This window comes from Callithrix jacchus, chromosome 22 (genome assembly GCF_049354715.1).
Source record: "Callithrix jacchus isolate 240 chromosome 22, calJac240_pri, whole genome shotgun sequence".
Lineage (NCBI taxonomy): Eukaryota > Metazoa > Chordata > Mammalia > Primates > Cebidae > Callithrix > Callithrix jacchus.
In genome coordinates, this window is record NC_133523.1 from 47,501,495 (window position 1) to 47,516,507 (window position 15,013).

General features: G+C 51.8%; 1 protein-coding gene across 1 annotated transcript; it reads right to left on the reverse strand.

The window, feature by feature from the left end:
• Positions 1–1,490: 1,490 nt before the first annotated feature.
• LAIR1 (leukocyte associated immunoglobulin like receptor 1) lies at positions 1,491–12,693 on the reverse strand. Its single transcript, XM_078360877.1, is given in 8 exon segments — positions 1,491–2,274; positions 2,824–2,903; positions 3,093–3,130; positions 3,219–3,261; positions 3,355–3,483; positions 3,832–3,870; positions 7,947–8,240; positions 12,656–12,693. Coding segments are annotated over 8 exon segments (780 nt in total). The 5' UTR covers positions 12,675–12,693; the 3' UTR covers positions 1,491–2,136.
• Positions 12,694–15,013: the final 2,320 nt, after the last annotated feature.

Below are 15,013 nucleotides of genomic sequence, written 5' to 3' on the forward strand. Positions count from 1 at the left end.
ATGTTTTGATATTTGTTTACACGTGCAGTTCTCCTCAGGTGGGGTCTCACCAGAAGCTATGCCTGTTGGAATCTCTACTTCAGTCTTGTTACTGTTTGGGGTTTTGTTTTTGTTTTTCAAAGACAGGCCCGGCACTGTGGCTCACACCTGTAATCCCAGCACTTTGGGAGGCCAAAGTGGGTGGATCACGAGGTCAGGAGTTCGAGACCAGCCTGGCCAAAATGGTGAAACCCTGTCTCTACTAAAAATACAAAAATTAGCCGGGCATGGTGGCAGGCACCTGTAATCTCACCTACTCAGGAGGCTGAGGCAGAAGAATCGCTTGAACCCAGGAGGCAGAAGTTGCAGTGAGCCGAGACTGCACCATTGCACTCCAGCCTGGATGACAGAGCAAGACTCCATCTCCAAAAAAACAAAACAAAACAAAACAACAACAACAACAACAAAAAACAGACCCTACAGGTAGGGTGGATACTCGGATATGCCTCAACCAAAGCAGGCTCAATGATTTCTTGGTTTCCTGGGCATGGGAGTGTGTGCACATCTCTCCGCGTGTGTATGCATGTGTGTGAGAGCATGCATTCCTGTGCATGTATGTGCAGGTGTGAACTGGCAGGGTCAGCTCTCTGCCTTCACCCAGCTGAACCTCCTTCATTCATTCCTGATACACGTGCTTTGTCAGAAAACACTGACAACATGAAGTCCTTTTTTTTTTTTTTTGCATTTTCACTGAAGCATTTATTACACACGATAGGAAGGCTTTAGCATGCCAGTATAAATTAAAACAGTAGAAAAAAGGCAGAGCAAAGAGCGTTTTTCATCCATGGCCTGTGACCTATAATGACACAGCAGTGTCCCAGTACTTTGGGGTTTTTCCCATCCTGCCACTGTCTGAGGAGCAAGTTCGGGATATCTAATATCTAGTATTCGTGGTGATGGGTGCGCTGGTGAATTTGATTGTGGTTATCAGCCAGGCACGGTGGCTCACGCCTGTAATCCCAGCACTTTGGGAAGCCGAGGCGGGTGAATCACCTGAGGTTGGGGGTTTGAGACCAGCTTGGCCAACATAGTGAAACCCCGTCTCTACTAAAAATACAAAAATTTGCCAGGCATGGTGGCGCACACCTGTAATCCCAGCTACACAGGAGGCTGAGGCAGGAGAATCACTTGAACCTGGGAGGCGGAGGTTGCGGTGAGCCAAGAGTGTGCCACTGCACTCCAGCCTGGGCAACAAGAGTCAAACTCCATCTAAAAAAATAAATAAATAAAAAGAGATTGTGGTTATCATTGCACAATGTATGCGTATAACAAATTATCACATTTTACGCCTTGAATATGTACCATCTTGATCAATTAAATTTAAAAAAGAAAATGCTTTTTTTCTGACACCTCCTTTGTAGGTTCTGTTTCCTTTACTCAGCTCTGAACAACTGTGAAGGCAGAGGCTGGGTCCAGGAGACCTGTGCACCCAGGACCAGGAACGGGGCTGCCAGATGTGAGGTCTTCAAAATAATTTATTGATGCCAGAGGAGAGCGTGATGCAGAGAATCGGGCATAGCTGCCAGCTGTGTGTGTATAGCGCAGTCTCAAGGTTATCACTTGACTTCTGGGAAGGTTTTTGGGGTCAGCAGGGAAGATAATTAAGCAAAGTCTCCGGGGTCACTGGAGGTTCACCGGAGACACCTGGGACCAGTTTGGGGTCTGCATCACTACTCAGGAAATCAGCTGACTGGAGGTAGCTGGGTCTCTGGAAATAGCCTGATGGCTGTAGCTGGGCCTCTAGAAAAGGCAGGTGACTTTAGCTGGGTCTCTAGAAACAGCCAGGTAACTGTAGCTGGGTCTCTGGAAACAGTCAGGTGAGTAAAGCTGGGTCTCTAGAAACAGCCAGGTAACTGTACCTGGGTCTCTGGAATCAGCTGAGAGACAGTCTGTCCAAGGAGCTGCTCAATTGCAGAAGGGACCAGCTGGCTAATGAGCCTTCCGCATGCCGGTTAGAAACCTCCAGGCTCCAGCTCTTGTCTCCAGATCTGCCTGGGAGCCTTTCCAGACGAGGATGAGTCCAAGCCGAAGCCTTCCAAAGGGCTGCTTCAGGCTTTTCCTAGAGTCTCCAGGTGTAGAGGCCAGGTGGCCCTGGGGTCAGCGTTTGACAATGGCTGCGTACATGCTGGCCTCGGCCAAGGGCTCTGTGGACACAGCCTGGGCTGTCCTGCGTGTGAGGGCCCCGTGGTCCAGCTGAGCATATGTCACCTCCTGGGGGCCCTCTGCAGTCGGGGCCTGGGAGAGAGAGAGCCAGGGTGACGGAGAGGCTGGTGGAGGGTGAGGATGTGGGGCTGTGGGGATGGAGGGCTGTGGGGATGGAGGGCTGTGGTTGCCATCTCCATGGGCCCCGAGGACCCACTCCTGAAAATGCATCCGTGTGAAGAGCCCACCCACAGGGAATGAGGGTTGCTCTATGTGACAGTGAACAAGGCAGAAGTGAAGACTCCTAACTTCCAAGCTGAGGCAAAAGACATTGTGCTTCTGCCCTCCCCACACCTTTGGGTCCCTCCCTCTGGGGGAAGCTGGCAGTGTGGAGAGGCCCCTGTGAGAGGAACAGAGGCCTCTGCTGCAGCTGTGGGAGTGAGCGTCTCGGTTGTGGAGCCTCCAGCCCACAGGACCCTTCAGATGCACACAGCCCTGGGCGACCTCTCGACAGCAACCTCAGCACAGACTGTGAGCTGGAACTGCCCAGCTGAGCCACTCCTGAATTCCTGACCCAAGGAACTGAGACTTTTTTTAAGCTGCTAAATTTGGGTTACTTTCATAACTAGCGGGAAGGCTCACCGAGGTGTTGGTCTCTCTGTCCTTCTCAGGAAGTGCATCAACTGTGGCCATGTCTGGGGGACAAGACACAGGTCATTTTCCTGGGGAGGATGTCACAGGGCAAATCTGCCTGAGACCCCCAGCTTCAGATGTCATCCTGCACCCAATCTATAATACGGCCTTCTAGAATGTTCCTGAAGATTCTTCCCCCCTCCCCCCGCATTGCATCTGGATTGGCACCAAGTTCCCACTTCCCTGTCCCAGGCCTGTCCCTCCTCCTCCCTCTTTACCTGCTTTTCTCTCTAGAACATCAACAGCCATGTTGGGCCTGAAAGGAAAAATAAAAATGAACATTAGGGGCAGCCTGGCGGCAGAGGACTGGATGGATGTCCAGGACTCATTCCCGGGGGCCTCACCTCTGCTGTGGCTTCTCCTCCTCATCCTTGCTTCTGGGGGGCCCTGAGGACAGTCGGGGTCTGAATTAAGGAGACCTTCTTCCTAGCATCTCCTGACAGCTTCCCCAAGCCTCTCCACCCTGCCTCTGACACCTACCCTGCTTTATCTGATTCTGGCGATGGAGGAAGAAGAGGGCCAGGAGGAAGAGACAAAGGAGGAAGACCACTGAGACCACGATGAGAATATAGAGATGCTCAGCTTTCAGGCCTTGGGGAGCAGGGGCATCTAAGAAAGACAGAAACAGGTTTTCAGCAGTGTGCACTTACTGAGCACCTACTGCATACCACACACATATCATGTGTGTGTCACAGACGTACTAATATATCAGATCTCTCAGATAAATAATCGTCCCACAGCACAGGGATTAAAATCTCTCAGGGGGAAACAGTCCTGCAGCACAGGGATCATTATCCGCTTCTTCCACCACTGGGGTCCTGAGTGCTGGGGTCCTCTGCACAGGGACACAGCCAGCCACTGGCAGAACGGGAATCTGACCAACCCCAAAGCCTGACCTCTTTCTCCTTGCACAAGAGGGACACACCAGGCTCATGCCGCACAGTCCCCATCACTCACGCTCATTGTTACAGTTGTCTGAGGGCCTCGGCGTGGGTCCTGGGAGGGAGAAATCAGAAAGAGGTGGAGGCAGAGCCCTGAGCTGGACAGAAAAGGTTCTGAGTCCTCCCACGACCCCTGCAGGAATCTCCCTTCATTCCCCAGGACCCTGACCGCTCCTTCTAGACGAGCACCCCGCCCAGCAGAGTCTTCTGTGATGATGGAAACTTTCTACATCTACTGTCCAGAATGAAAGCCACACGTTGCTGTTGATATTTAAATGGCCTGAGAAGCTAGCTGCACTGTCTGCATCTCTAGGGCTTAGTGACCACATGTGCCTAATGCCATCCCTACTGGACAGTGCAGATACAGCGTGTTTCCTTGGCGTGAAGCTGTGTTAGACATCGCTGCTCTCTGCCCTCTGCAGATCTAGGCAGAGACCAGCCACCCATAAGAAAAGGAAAGCAGCCCTTCCCTCCCTGACCTCCTTCTGGGTTCCCACCAGAATGCAAGAATCCCCAGGTCTGACCCGCCCTCCCGTGGGAAGAATCCAAGGCCCACTGTGCTGCTGTTTCCTGAAGGCCTGCAGCTAGCGGGCGAGTGTGTGCGGCACTGGCTGGGCTCCCTGCTCAGGGCTTCTCCGTCATCTCGATCATCCACCCTCCTCTGCACAGTGCACACCATACCCACTTCACGGGCGACGAAATGGGGTCCTGCAGGGCTCTCCCAAACCCAGGGTCCCTCTTCCAGGAACAGCGGCCCCTCCCCTCCCCTGTCTTGGAGTGTCCTTCCCTCACGCCTCCTCCAGGGTCCAAGATCCAGCACACGACGCTTTATTCTACGCCATGACTGCCTGGGCTTGGTCTTTATAACATTTGCCACCATTTAAAAAAATGACATATGTACTATGTACGTGCAATATTACACTTTTATAATATTTAAGGTTATATGTATCATGTATTATGCAAATGTATAATATATAACAAATATATTTATAATTATGTAATCTTGACACGCACATACAATGTAATGTATATAATGTTAAATGTATATGATTTATACTTATATGTTACATATATTCACTATAATATATAATGTGTAATTTATATTGCTGATAAACCTATAATTAACTATAAAATGTTTTTCTATTATAATTATACATAATAGATAATATATATTTACCTGAATATATATGATTTATTCATTAATTATAACACTTGAAATTTATTACACTATATATTGTAAATATATATTTCATATAATATATAATATAATCATATATAGTGATACACTAACATTTTTATTATATAATTATGTTTCTTATATATGTAATATATGATGTAAACATATTTAATATAATTTAAATTATAGATCTGAAATTTTACATTGCAAATCATATGTTTTTATTTGTGTAGGCATATAAAGGCATATGTGCCTTTCTATTACTCATTCTAACTATTTATCATTATTGAGGTTCACAAGGCGGGATGCCATTTCTTCTCATTCATGGTGCATCAAACCCGGAGGCTTCCGTGCCTGGCACAGTCCCTGTGAGTACAAAATACTTCACCCTCCTTGGGAGTTTTCTAATCAGCACTGATGGAAGCACTGTGTGTACCTGAACTCAAGTGTCCCCTAAACAATTCTTTTTTTCTTTTGTTTTGAGACGCTCTGTCACTCAAGCTGGAGTGCAGTGGCATGATTTTGGCCTCCTGGGTTCAAGCAATTCTCTGTCTCAGCCTCCCCAGTAGCTGGGATTACAGGTGCCCACCACCACGCCTGGCTAATTTTTTAAAAAATATTTTTGGTACAGACGGGGTTTCACCATATTGGCCAGGCTGGTCTTGACCTCCTGACCTCGTGATACACCCGCCTCAGCCTCCCAGAGTGCTGGGATTACAGGTGTGAACCACCACACCTGGCCTCCCCTAAATGATTCTGCAAGGACAGCTTTTTCACTGCTTATTTTTCACATGAGGAATTTGGGACACAGGTTTGTGTGAGTCACCATCAGGCACAGAGCTGGGGGGTGGCAGAAGCACCAGGACTTGAACCATGAACCCAGCAATCTGGCTGCAAGGAGGGTCCGTCATCGTAACCTTTATATGTCACTGCATGAAAGATGAGAGACGAGAGAGGGAAGGAGAGGTAGACAAGGAGAGGGAAGACATTCCTGCAGACAGAGGGCTAATTAAAACCAGACACTGGACTTGAACCAGGTCTGCTGGGCTCAGGAGCATGTCCCACTGCACCCTGGCAGCCCAGGAGCCTCTGAGGGGGTCTGGATGGAGCACAGCATCACTCCTCCCACCTCCCACATGGTCCCACCTGCCTGAGCTCAGAGCCCGAGCCTCACAGACTGTCACTGGTCTAGGTCAGGGACGACCACTCTAGCGAGGGAAACACAGGTAGGGAAGGGTCTGTGGATGGCTTCTGACCCCGTGTCCTCGCCTGGAAGGCTCTGATCACAGACCTCAGCGGGAGATAGGCAACTTGACACCCAGGGACCTGGGGCAGCTTACTCCCATCACAGAGTCCAGGGGCAGAGCCAGATGGAAGGGAAGCCTCATGACTTCATCCTGGTCACCGTGCACAGGCCATGTCCCCTCCCTCTGGCATTGTCCTCCTCTTAAGGGACCCTACTCCACTGTTCAGGCCTCCCCCGGAAATCACATAGCCAACAGGAGCCTCCTGGTCACTCTCTGGGTGTCCCAGGTTGGAAGGTGAGTTCTCAGTCACTCACAGGTGCAGAGCGGGGTGAATGATGAGGACATGCCCACAAGGGGGCAGCATGGAGCTCAGGCAAGCCCAGAAGTCTAGGGTGTGGCTGCCCGGGTGGGCGGCCCCTGCCCCGGCCCCTGCCCCTTCCCCTGCCCCTTCCCCTTCATAGCCTCCTGCCTTTGAGCAAGAAACTTGAATTTCTGCGTTGCATATTAGAGAGGAGGAGGAGTTAGAGAATCAGCCTAGTACCTCCCCCATAGAGTGGGGTTTGTGTTCAGCGCTTTCCGGGGTGCCTGGCGTGGAGTGAGGTTGCAGTCGTGGTACCGTGGCTGCTCTGGTCTCTATGAGCATCAGCGACCTCCCAGAGCTGGGCAGTGTCAGTCCCTTCCCACAGTCTCCCTAGTCCTTGACTCCAAACCCAGGGCCCAGGGCTGGACCCGGAGCTGCATCCCCAGCACCCCCTCCTGCTGAGGAGCTAAGCTTGGTGCAGGGGGGAGGGAGACGGGGGAGGGGGAGTCACTGTGGGGGTAGGGGAGAGGGTACGGGAGGGCGGGGGAAGTTGGCACCCCCAGGGGTTCCTGTAAACAAGGGCAGGAGAAATATTTGGAACCATCCCATCCAACCTGCCCTCCTCCCCCCGAGCCGCCTCCAAAAGCCCCATGTTCATTACACAATCCCAGACAATGTCCCAAGACTCCAGAGAAAATGGGGCAGGGGACAGGAGGCTGGGAGAGCCCCGCTGCTTGGCCCATTCTGCCAGGGGCTGGTCACTCCCTCTGCTCCCCACTCCCCACCAGCTCTGCTTGACCTCAGGGGACTCCTTTGAGGCCCTGGGGGTACATGAAAGTGGATTGGACTTGGACTCCAGGATGTCTCTGCGGCTGAGCACACACAGGGGTCCGTGTGGTCACACACCAGAGGATGTCCCACAGTACTGCCCAGCCCTGGTCAGGAGCCACCCTGGACCCTGTGTTCTGCCCAATGGGAGATGAGCCACAGCAGGAGGAGCACATTCCCTGGGGCAGGTTCTGGCTCAGGGGAGAGGAATAACAAGTGGACCATCCATCCTGTGTGAAAAGACGCTCAGCCCCTTGTAGGGGGGTTGCCCCCTGATCTCTGGGAACCCACTCCCCACCCAGCCAAGCAGAGGCATCTCTGAGCCCACCCGCTGCTGGGGCTGAGTGTCCAGGTCATCTGTGGTGTCCAGAGGGGACCAGGGCTCCAGGGACCTAAGCAAGTGTGACGGCAGGGTGGAGGGGTGCGCAGAGGGAGAGGGGGAGGGCAGGGCTTGGGGGTCAGGAGGAGGGCAAGGGTGGCCACAGAGAGAGGACAGCAGCTGGGACAGGGTCCAGGGACCTGGGGACAAGCTCGAGGGCAGAGCTGAGACTAGGGCAGGGCCCAGGTGGCGTCCTCACCTTTCACCACCAGCTCCAGCTGCTCACTGTGCTGAGACCATCTGGAGGCCTTATGATAGATGCAGCGATAATGCCCGGCGCTGTCCTCACTCACTGAGTCAATGCGGAATGTGGCCTCTGACAAAAATGGACTAACTAGAGACACATCATAATTATCTTTGTACTGGGCTCTATTCTCCCTCTCCAGGCGGAATTCGTGAACCCCAACTGGGCCCCGGCACACGAAAGTCACAGGGCTCCCCAGGGGGATCACGGTGCCTGGCTCAGCCGAGATGGAGGGTCTGGGCAGGGCCCCTAGGAGGGAAGCAGAGAAGGACTCAGTGTCCACTGTAGGAAGTCACCATGTCACATGTCATTCGCATCACAATTCAGGGTTTTTAGCAAATTTATACAGTTATGCAGCCGCAACCACAGCCCAACTTTAGATCATTTCCCGTCTCCTGCACCTTCCACCTGCGTGTCAATTCTCATCGCTGCGGAGTTATTTTCCCAGTGGACACTAAGGACCCTGAGACTTGCTCACAGCTTGAGCCTCGCTCAGGGTCACGTGGGAAGAGTCAGAGCGGCCTGGGGCCCTTCGTGTCTGCTGCAGAGCCCAGGGCCACTTTCCAGAGGGACAGAGGGTGGGAGGGAGGCACAGCATGGGGATGACACCGTCACTTGTGAAGGACAGGGGACAGGGAAGTGAGAGTTCTGGAGATGACAGGTGCTGGGGCCCGAAGGGCACTGGCCAGTCCCGGGTGGGACTGAGTGTGGGATGGGGGTTGCCAGGCTCCTGTGAGGGTCTGGTGGGGGGGAGGGGGAAGCCCCCAGCCCTGATCTGCTCGAAGCAGCCCAGCCCGTGACAGGTCCCCGCTGCTAATGCAAGTCTCTGTGGAGCCACCACCTCTGGGTTTTCCTGTAAAGTTTCTGCTGTCTTCTCAGCCTAATTTGCATTTCTTTGTTATTAAGGCTCTTGGAAAACCTCATTTGTCTCTGGGCTTGGGGTGGAGGAGGAAGGGTGGGTGTGAAACCCTAAAACAGGAAAAGTTGTTTGAAAATCAGCAAAATCCCTGACCAGGACAGAGAGCTGGCAAGCCTTCAATTCGCTCCTCCGTGCTTTCTCATTCTTTATGATCGACAAATCAAAACTGCATCTATGTCAGGTCCGCAACATGACGTTTTGATACAGGTATACATTGTGGAGTGGCTGAATCAGGCTAATTAGTATAACCTTAGTTTGCATAGCTTTTTCGCGGTGAGAACATTTCAAATCTGCCCTCTTAGCGGAGCATGCAACACATTGTGATTGATCCAGTCACCACGTGGCACCATCCTCAACTTACTCCCCCTATCTAGCTGAAATTTTGTATCCTTCTGCCATCTCCCCAAACCCACCCATTTGTCCATTTCTCGTTCTTTTAACCATATCTCAGTTGCTTGTCAATCTGTTTAAAGACATTTTTCATGGGCTGCTGTTTCCACAAACGTGAGAGACACACACAGGATGCCCGCCCTTGGGCGGTGGACGTCTAGAAGGGAGGACAGAGACTGATGGAAGAATTGTGCAAAGCTGCAGCTGTGAACTGCGATCAGCTTCCTGTGGGTAAGTGTGGGCATCTAGGGGCTGGTGGGCGGTGGAGCTGACCTCCTTGGCAAAGTCAGGGGAAGCGCCATTGAGCTGAGAGCTGAGGGAGGCGTAGAAGCTACCTGAGCTGAGCAGACAGGACACCAGGGCACTCAAAGTGGGGAAAGCAGTCAGGGCATGTCGCTAGAAAGGTTACAAAGTTTTAGTTAGAGAGGAGAAAGCAACTCAAGAGACTAATGTACCACACAGTGACTGCAGTTAACAGCGATGTCGCATTACTGGACACTGCTAATAGAGGTGCTCTAAGCGTCTCACCACAAAACATGATTAGCACGGGAGGAATGCGTGACCTAGCTCGGTGCAGCCGTTCCACACTATGCGCAGCCCACAGAGCCATATGGACATGAGAAGTACATGCAGTTTTCATTGTTTTGGTTTGCCTTTTCTTGTGTGTGTGTTTGTTTTTGTTTTTTTGAGACAGAGTCTCGCTCTGTTGTCCAAGCTGGAGTGCAGTGGCTCACTGCAACTTCCACCTCCCAGGTTCAAGCAATTCTCCTGCCTCGGCCTCCCGAGTAGCTGGATTACAGGCACGTGCCACCACACCCAGCTAATTTTTCTATTTATTTTTTATTTTTATTTTTTGAGACGGAGTTTCGCTCTTGTTACCCAGGCTGGAGTGCAATGGCGCGATCTCGGCTCACCGCAACCTCCGCCTCCTGGGTTCAGACAATTCTCCTGCCTCAGCCTCCTGAGTAGCTGGGATTACAGGCACGTACCACCATGCCCAGCTAATTTTTTGTATTTTTAGTAGAGACGGGGTTTCACCATGTTGACCAGGATGGTCTTGATCTGTTGACCTCGTGATCCACCCACCTCGGCCTCCCAAAGTGCTGGGATTACAGGCGTGAGCCACCGCGCCCGGCCTAATTTTTGTATTTTTAATAGAGACAGGATTTCCCCATGTTGGCCAGGCTGGTCTCAAACTCCTGACCTCAGGTGATCCACCCGCCTCAGCCTCCCAAAGCGCTGGGATTACAGTCATGACCCACTGCACCCAGCCTCATCGGTCATTTTTAAAATGAATTTTTTTTTTTTGAGACAGAGTTTCACTTTTGTTACCCAGGCTGGAGTGCGATGGCGCCATCTCGGCTCACCGCAACCTCCGCCTCCTGGGTTCAGGCAATTCTCCTGCCTCAGCCTCCTGAGTAGCTGGGATTACAGGCATGCGCCACCATGCCCAGCTAATTATTGTATTTTTAGTAGAGACGGGGTTTCACCATGTTGACCAGGATGGTCTCGATCTCTTGACCTCGTGATCCACCCGCCTCAGCCTCCCAAAGTGCTGGGATTATAGGGGTGAGCCACCTCGCCGGGCCCAAAATGGATTTTTTTTTAAATCGGCATGTGAGACAGCCCAATATTGAACAGAATATGGAGTGTTTGAGAAAGTGAAAGCAGCTGGAAGATGTAGAGATGAGTGAGCCCGAAGTCACAGGGACAGGATGTGGCTGGAAAAACCAGCATGTCCAGACCAGAGAGAGGGGCGTGGGTCTGATTCTACCTGAAGATAAACAGAGGAAGGGCTCTGAGGAAAAAAGGATGTTTAACCTTACAATGAGATATTAAAAGAAAAATTTTGAACACAATTTAAAAATTGTGGATGGTACAATGGTCATGTTTGTGCTTTCTCAAATCACAGTGTCCCCAGTGTCAGGAAGGGAGCGGGCAGCCGGGGCATGGACAGGCTGAGGCCGGCCTCGGGGAGCCGCGGAGGGGAGAGGTGCGGTCACTTGGGGCGGATGCAGGAAAAGTACATGAAGAGAGAGGGAAAGATGAGAAAAATCTGGAGTGAAATCACCAGGACTGGGTGACAGGATGCATCTAGGAGGATGGAGAAGAGGATGAGTCTTCAGAGTCTGCCCTTGGTGACTGTTGTATTCCCCGCCAAAGGGCTGCTGAGGGAAGCGTGGGCTCATCTGGGGAAAGCTCCCGGGCTCAGCCTTGGTCATGTTGGATTTGAATCACCATTGTGGAAATCGGAGTGTGGCAGTGACGCCTGCACTCCTGTGATGACTGCGGCATGACCCACAGCAGCCAAGACGTGGAAATAACCTGAGCGTCCACCCGCAAAGGAATGGATAAGGAAAATGTGGTGTGCATATGCAATGGAATATTATACAGCCCAGAAAAAGAAGGATGTTCTGTCATTCCAACAACATGGATGAACTGGAGGATATTACCCTAAGTGAAATAAGCCGGGCACAGAAAGCCAAACGCCGCATGTGGAATCTAAAATAAAGTTCGTCTCGGCTGGGCGTGGTGGCTCACAAATGTACTCCCAGCACTTTGGGAGGCCAAGGCAGGTAGATCACCTGAGGTCAGGAGTTCAAGACCAGCCTGGCCAACATGATGAAATCCCATCTCTACCAAAAATACAAGAATTAGCCAGGCGTGTTGGCGCATGCCTGCAATCCCAGCTACTTGTGAGGCTGAGGCAGGAGAATCCCTTGAATCCAGGCAACAGAGGTTTCAGTGAGCCAAGATTGCGCCACGGCACTCCAGCCTGGGTGACGAGAGTGAAACTCTGCCTCAAAAAAAAAAAGTCATCTCACAGAGGTAGAGAGTAGAGTAATGGTATTAGAGGCTGGAGGTGGAGGCCTTGGGAGAGACGCTGATGAGGAGGAGTTTCGATGAGACAGGAGGAGGAAGTTTTGCGGTCTATTGCACAGCAGGCTGACGAGAGTTAAGAATCACTTATTATATACTTCAAAATTGCTAAAAGTAGGTTTTGAATGTTCTCATCACAATAAGTATGTGATGTGATTGGTATGTTAGCTATCCTTATTTAATCTGTCCACAATGTTTACATCCGCTGTAACATCACATTGTACCCCACAAACATACATAATTGTCAATTAAAAATAAGATTTGTCAGTTAAAAATAAGAAAAGCAAAATATGACAGGCGGAGAATAAAGGAGAGAAAGGGGTGAGGGCAGCGCATTTCCCATGTGGAATCGTTTGCAATCTAGGGCACATTTCAGGGATCCCTCCGGGCCCTCTGAGAATCAACTTCACTCCCACCCAGAACTGCCCTTGGGGTACAGAGGGGACTGGGGAGACGGGATGAAGACGGGACTCACCCTCCTGTGTGCGGATCATCTGGGCCAGGCAGAGCACTGGAAGAGAAGCCGCAGTGAGAGAAATGCCCACCGCCCAGTCCTCACACGGGGCTGCTATCAAAAGGAGGCTCCATGCAGCTGGGCACATTCAGCATTTCATAATGACCAAACCGCCCCTCCTCCACATCACTGTCTGAGTATAATCCTTCTTGCTGCAAACTGGTTTCAAAATAAATCCCAAAGTCTCCTCTTCCAAAAAGGCTCCTGCTCCCCAAGCCCTTTTTTATTTTTTGCAGATAGAGTTATGCTCTGGTTTCCCAGGCTGGAGTGCAGTGGCACAATCTCGGCTCACTGTAACCTCTGCCTCCTGGGTACAAGAGATTCTCCTGCTTCAGCCTCCCAACTAACTGGGATGACAGGCGTGAGCCACCACGCCCAGCTAATTTTTGTATTTGTAGAGGTGGGGTTTTACCACATTGGCCAGGCTGGTCTCAAACTCCTGACCTCAGGTGATCCACCCCCCTTGGCTCCCAAAGTGCTGGGATAACAGGCGTGAGCCACTGCACCCCTTAAAGCTGACCTTATCCCCACACCCAGGTCCCTGTTTTTAGGACAAGGTCTTCTCTGGTCCGACTTAGGCCCCAGGGAGAGCAGGGCAGTCTTGGGGGAGGAGGACACTTCCCCCCTAGAATCCTCAGGACTGGAGTCAGGCTTGAGCAGGGAACTTTTCAGACCTCCCAACCCCCTTTCCAGTCCTCCCTGCTGCCTCCAGGACTCACCTAGGCCCAGGAGGGCGGTGGGGTGGGGAGACATGACCCCAGTCCCAGAACTCTGCAGCACATGCAAGCGGGCAGGTTGTGCCAGCCACCTCCTGCCTATGGGGTTCCCACAGCAACTGCCTCACGCAAGAGGAAGAGCTTTCTGCCCTGCTCTTTTCACACTTCTCACTGAGACCAGAGGGAGGGCCTTGGTTTCTGAAAAACGTCGCTTACCCGCATGATCAGATGACGCTAAACTAGTTACTCCATGTGTCACCTCTTTGTGAATCTATGGGAGCAGAGAACTTTCCAGACCTCCCGACCCCCTTTCCAGTCCTCCCCACTCCCTCCAGGACTCACCTAGGCCCAGGAGGGCAGTGGGGCGGGGGTACATGGCAGAATAAAGGTCCTTGTCCTATGGGGTGGTGCAACATGCCTTGGACACCTTCCCAGCTCCACAGGTCAACAGCCGCAGCTCTTGGGCAAGACGTTACAAACTCAGAAGCTGACATTTCCTCGTATTTGAAATGGGAGCCACAGGAACCCTTCTCCAAGTTTTTAATATTGTGATCTTTGCTAAAATCGCGCAACAAGGTATTTAACATGTTGAAAACACCCTGCAATGGATGGTATTTGTTTAAGGAGACGGCATTGGTGAGGATGTGGAGAAACTGGCTCCCTTGCATACTTCGGTGGGAATGAAAAGCTGTGCAATCACTGTAGAGAACAGTGTGGAGGTTCCTTAAAAAGTTAGAAATAGAACTACCAGCTGGGCGCGGTGGCTCACAATTGTAATCCCAGAACTTTAGGAGGCCGAGGCGGGTGGACCATGAGGTCAAGAGATTCAGATCATCCTGGCCAAGGCGGTGAAACCGTCTCTACTAAAAATACAAAAATCAGCTGGGCATGGTAGCATGCACCTGTAGTCCTAGCTGCTGAGGAGGCTGGGGCAGGCAGAGAACCGCAACTAGAGCAGGGTGGAGGGGAAATGTGTGGTTGTAGCCCCCACACAGCATTCCCACCAGGGCCCTGTGTGCAAAGGGAGGCACCAACCCGCAGACCCAGAATGGTAGAGCCACCGGCAACTTGCAACCTCTGTGTGGAAAAGCCAGGGGCGGAGCTGCCTGCAGCCTTGTGAGCCAATCCCTCATATCAGTGTACCCCGGATGTGGGACATGGAGTCAATGACTGTTTTAGAGCGTTAAGAGTTCGTGGCTGCCCTGCTGGATTTCAGACTCGTGTGGGGCTGTTAGCCCCTTTCTTTTGGTTGATGCCTCCCTTTGGGAACAGGGGTGCTCCCAGTGCTATGCCCCCATTGTCTCTTGGGGATAAATGACTTGTTTTGATTCTACAGGATCATAGGTGGAAGGAACTCCTTTCCAGATGAGACTTTGGACTTGGACTTGGGACTTGGGACTTTTTGTTGTTGATGTTGTTGAGACAGAGTCTTACTCTGTCACCAGGTTGCAATGCAGGGTGCAATGTCGGCTCACTGCAACCTCCACCTCCCGGGTTCAAGCGATTCTCCTGCCTCAGCCTCCTGAGTGGCTGGGACTACAGGTGCATGCCACCGTGCCCAGCTAAGTTTTGTATTTTTAGTAGAGATGGGGTTTCACCATGT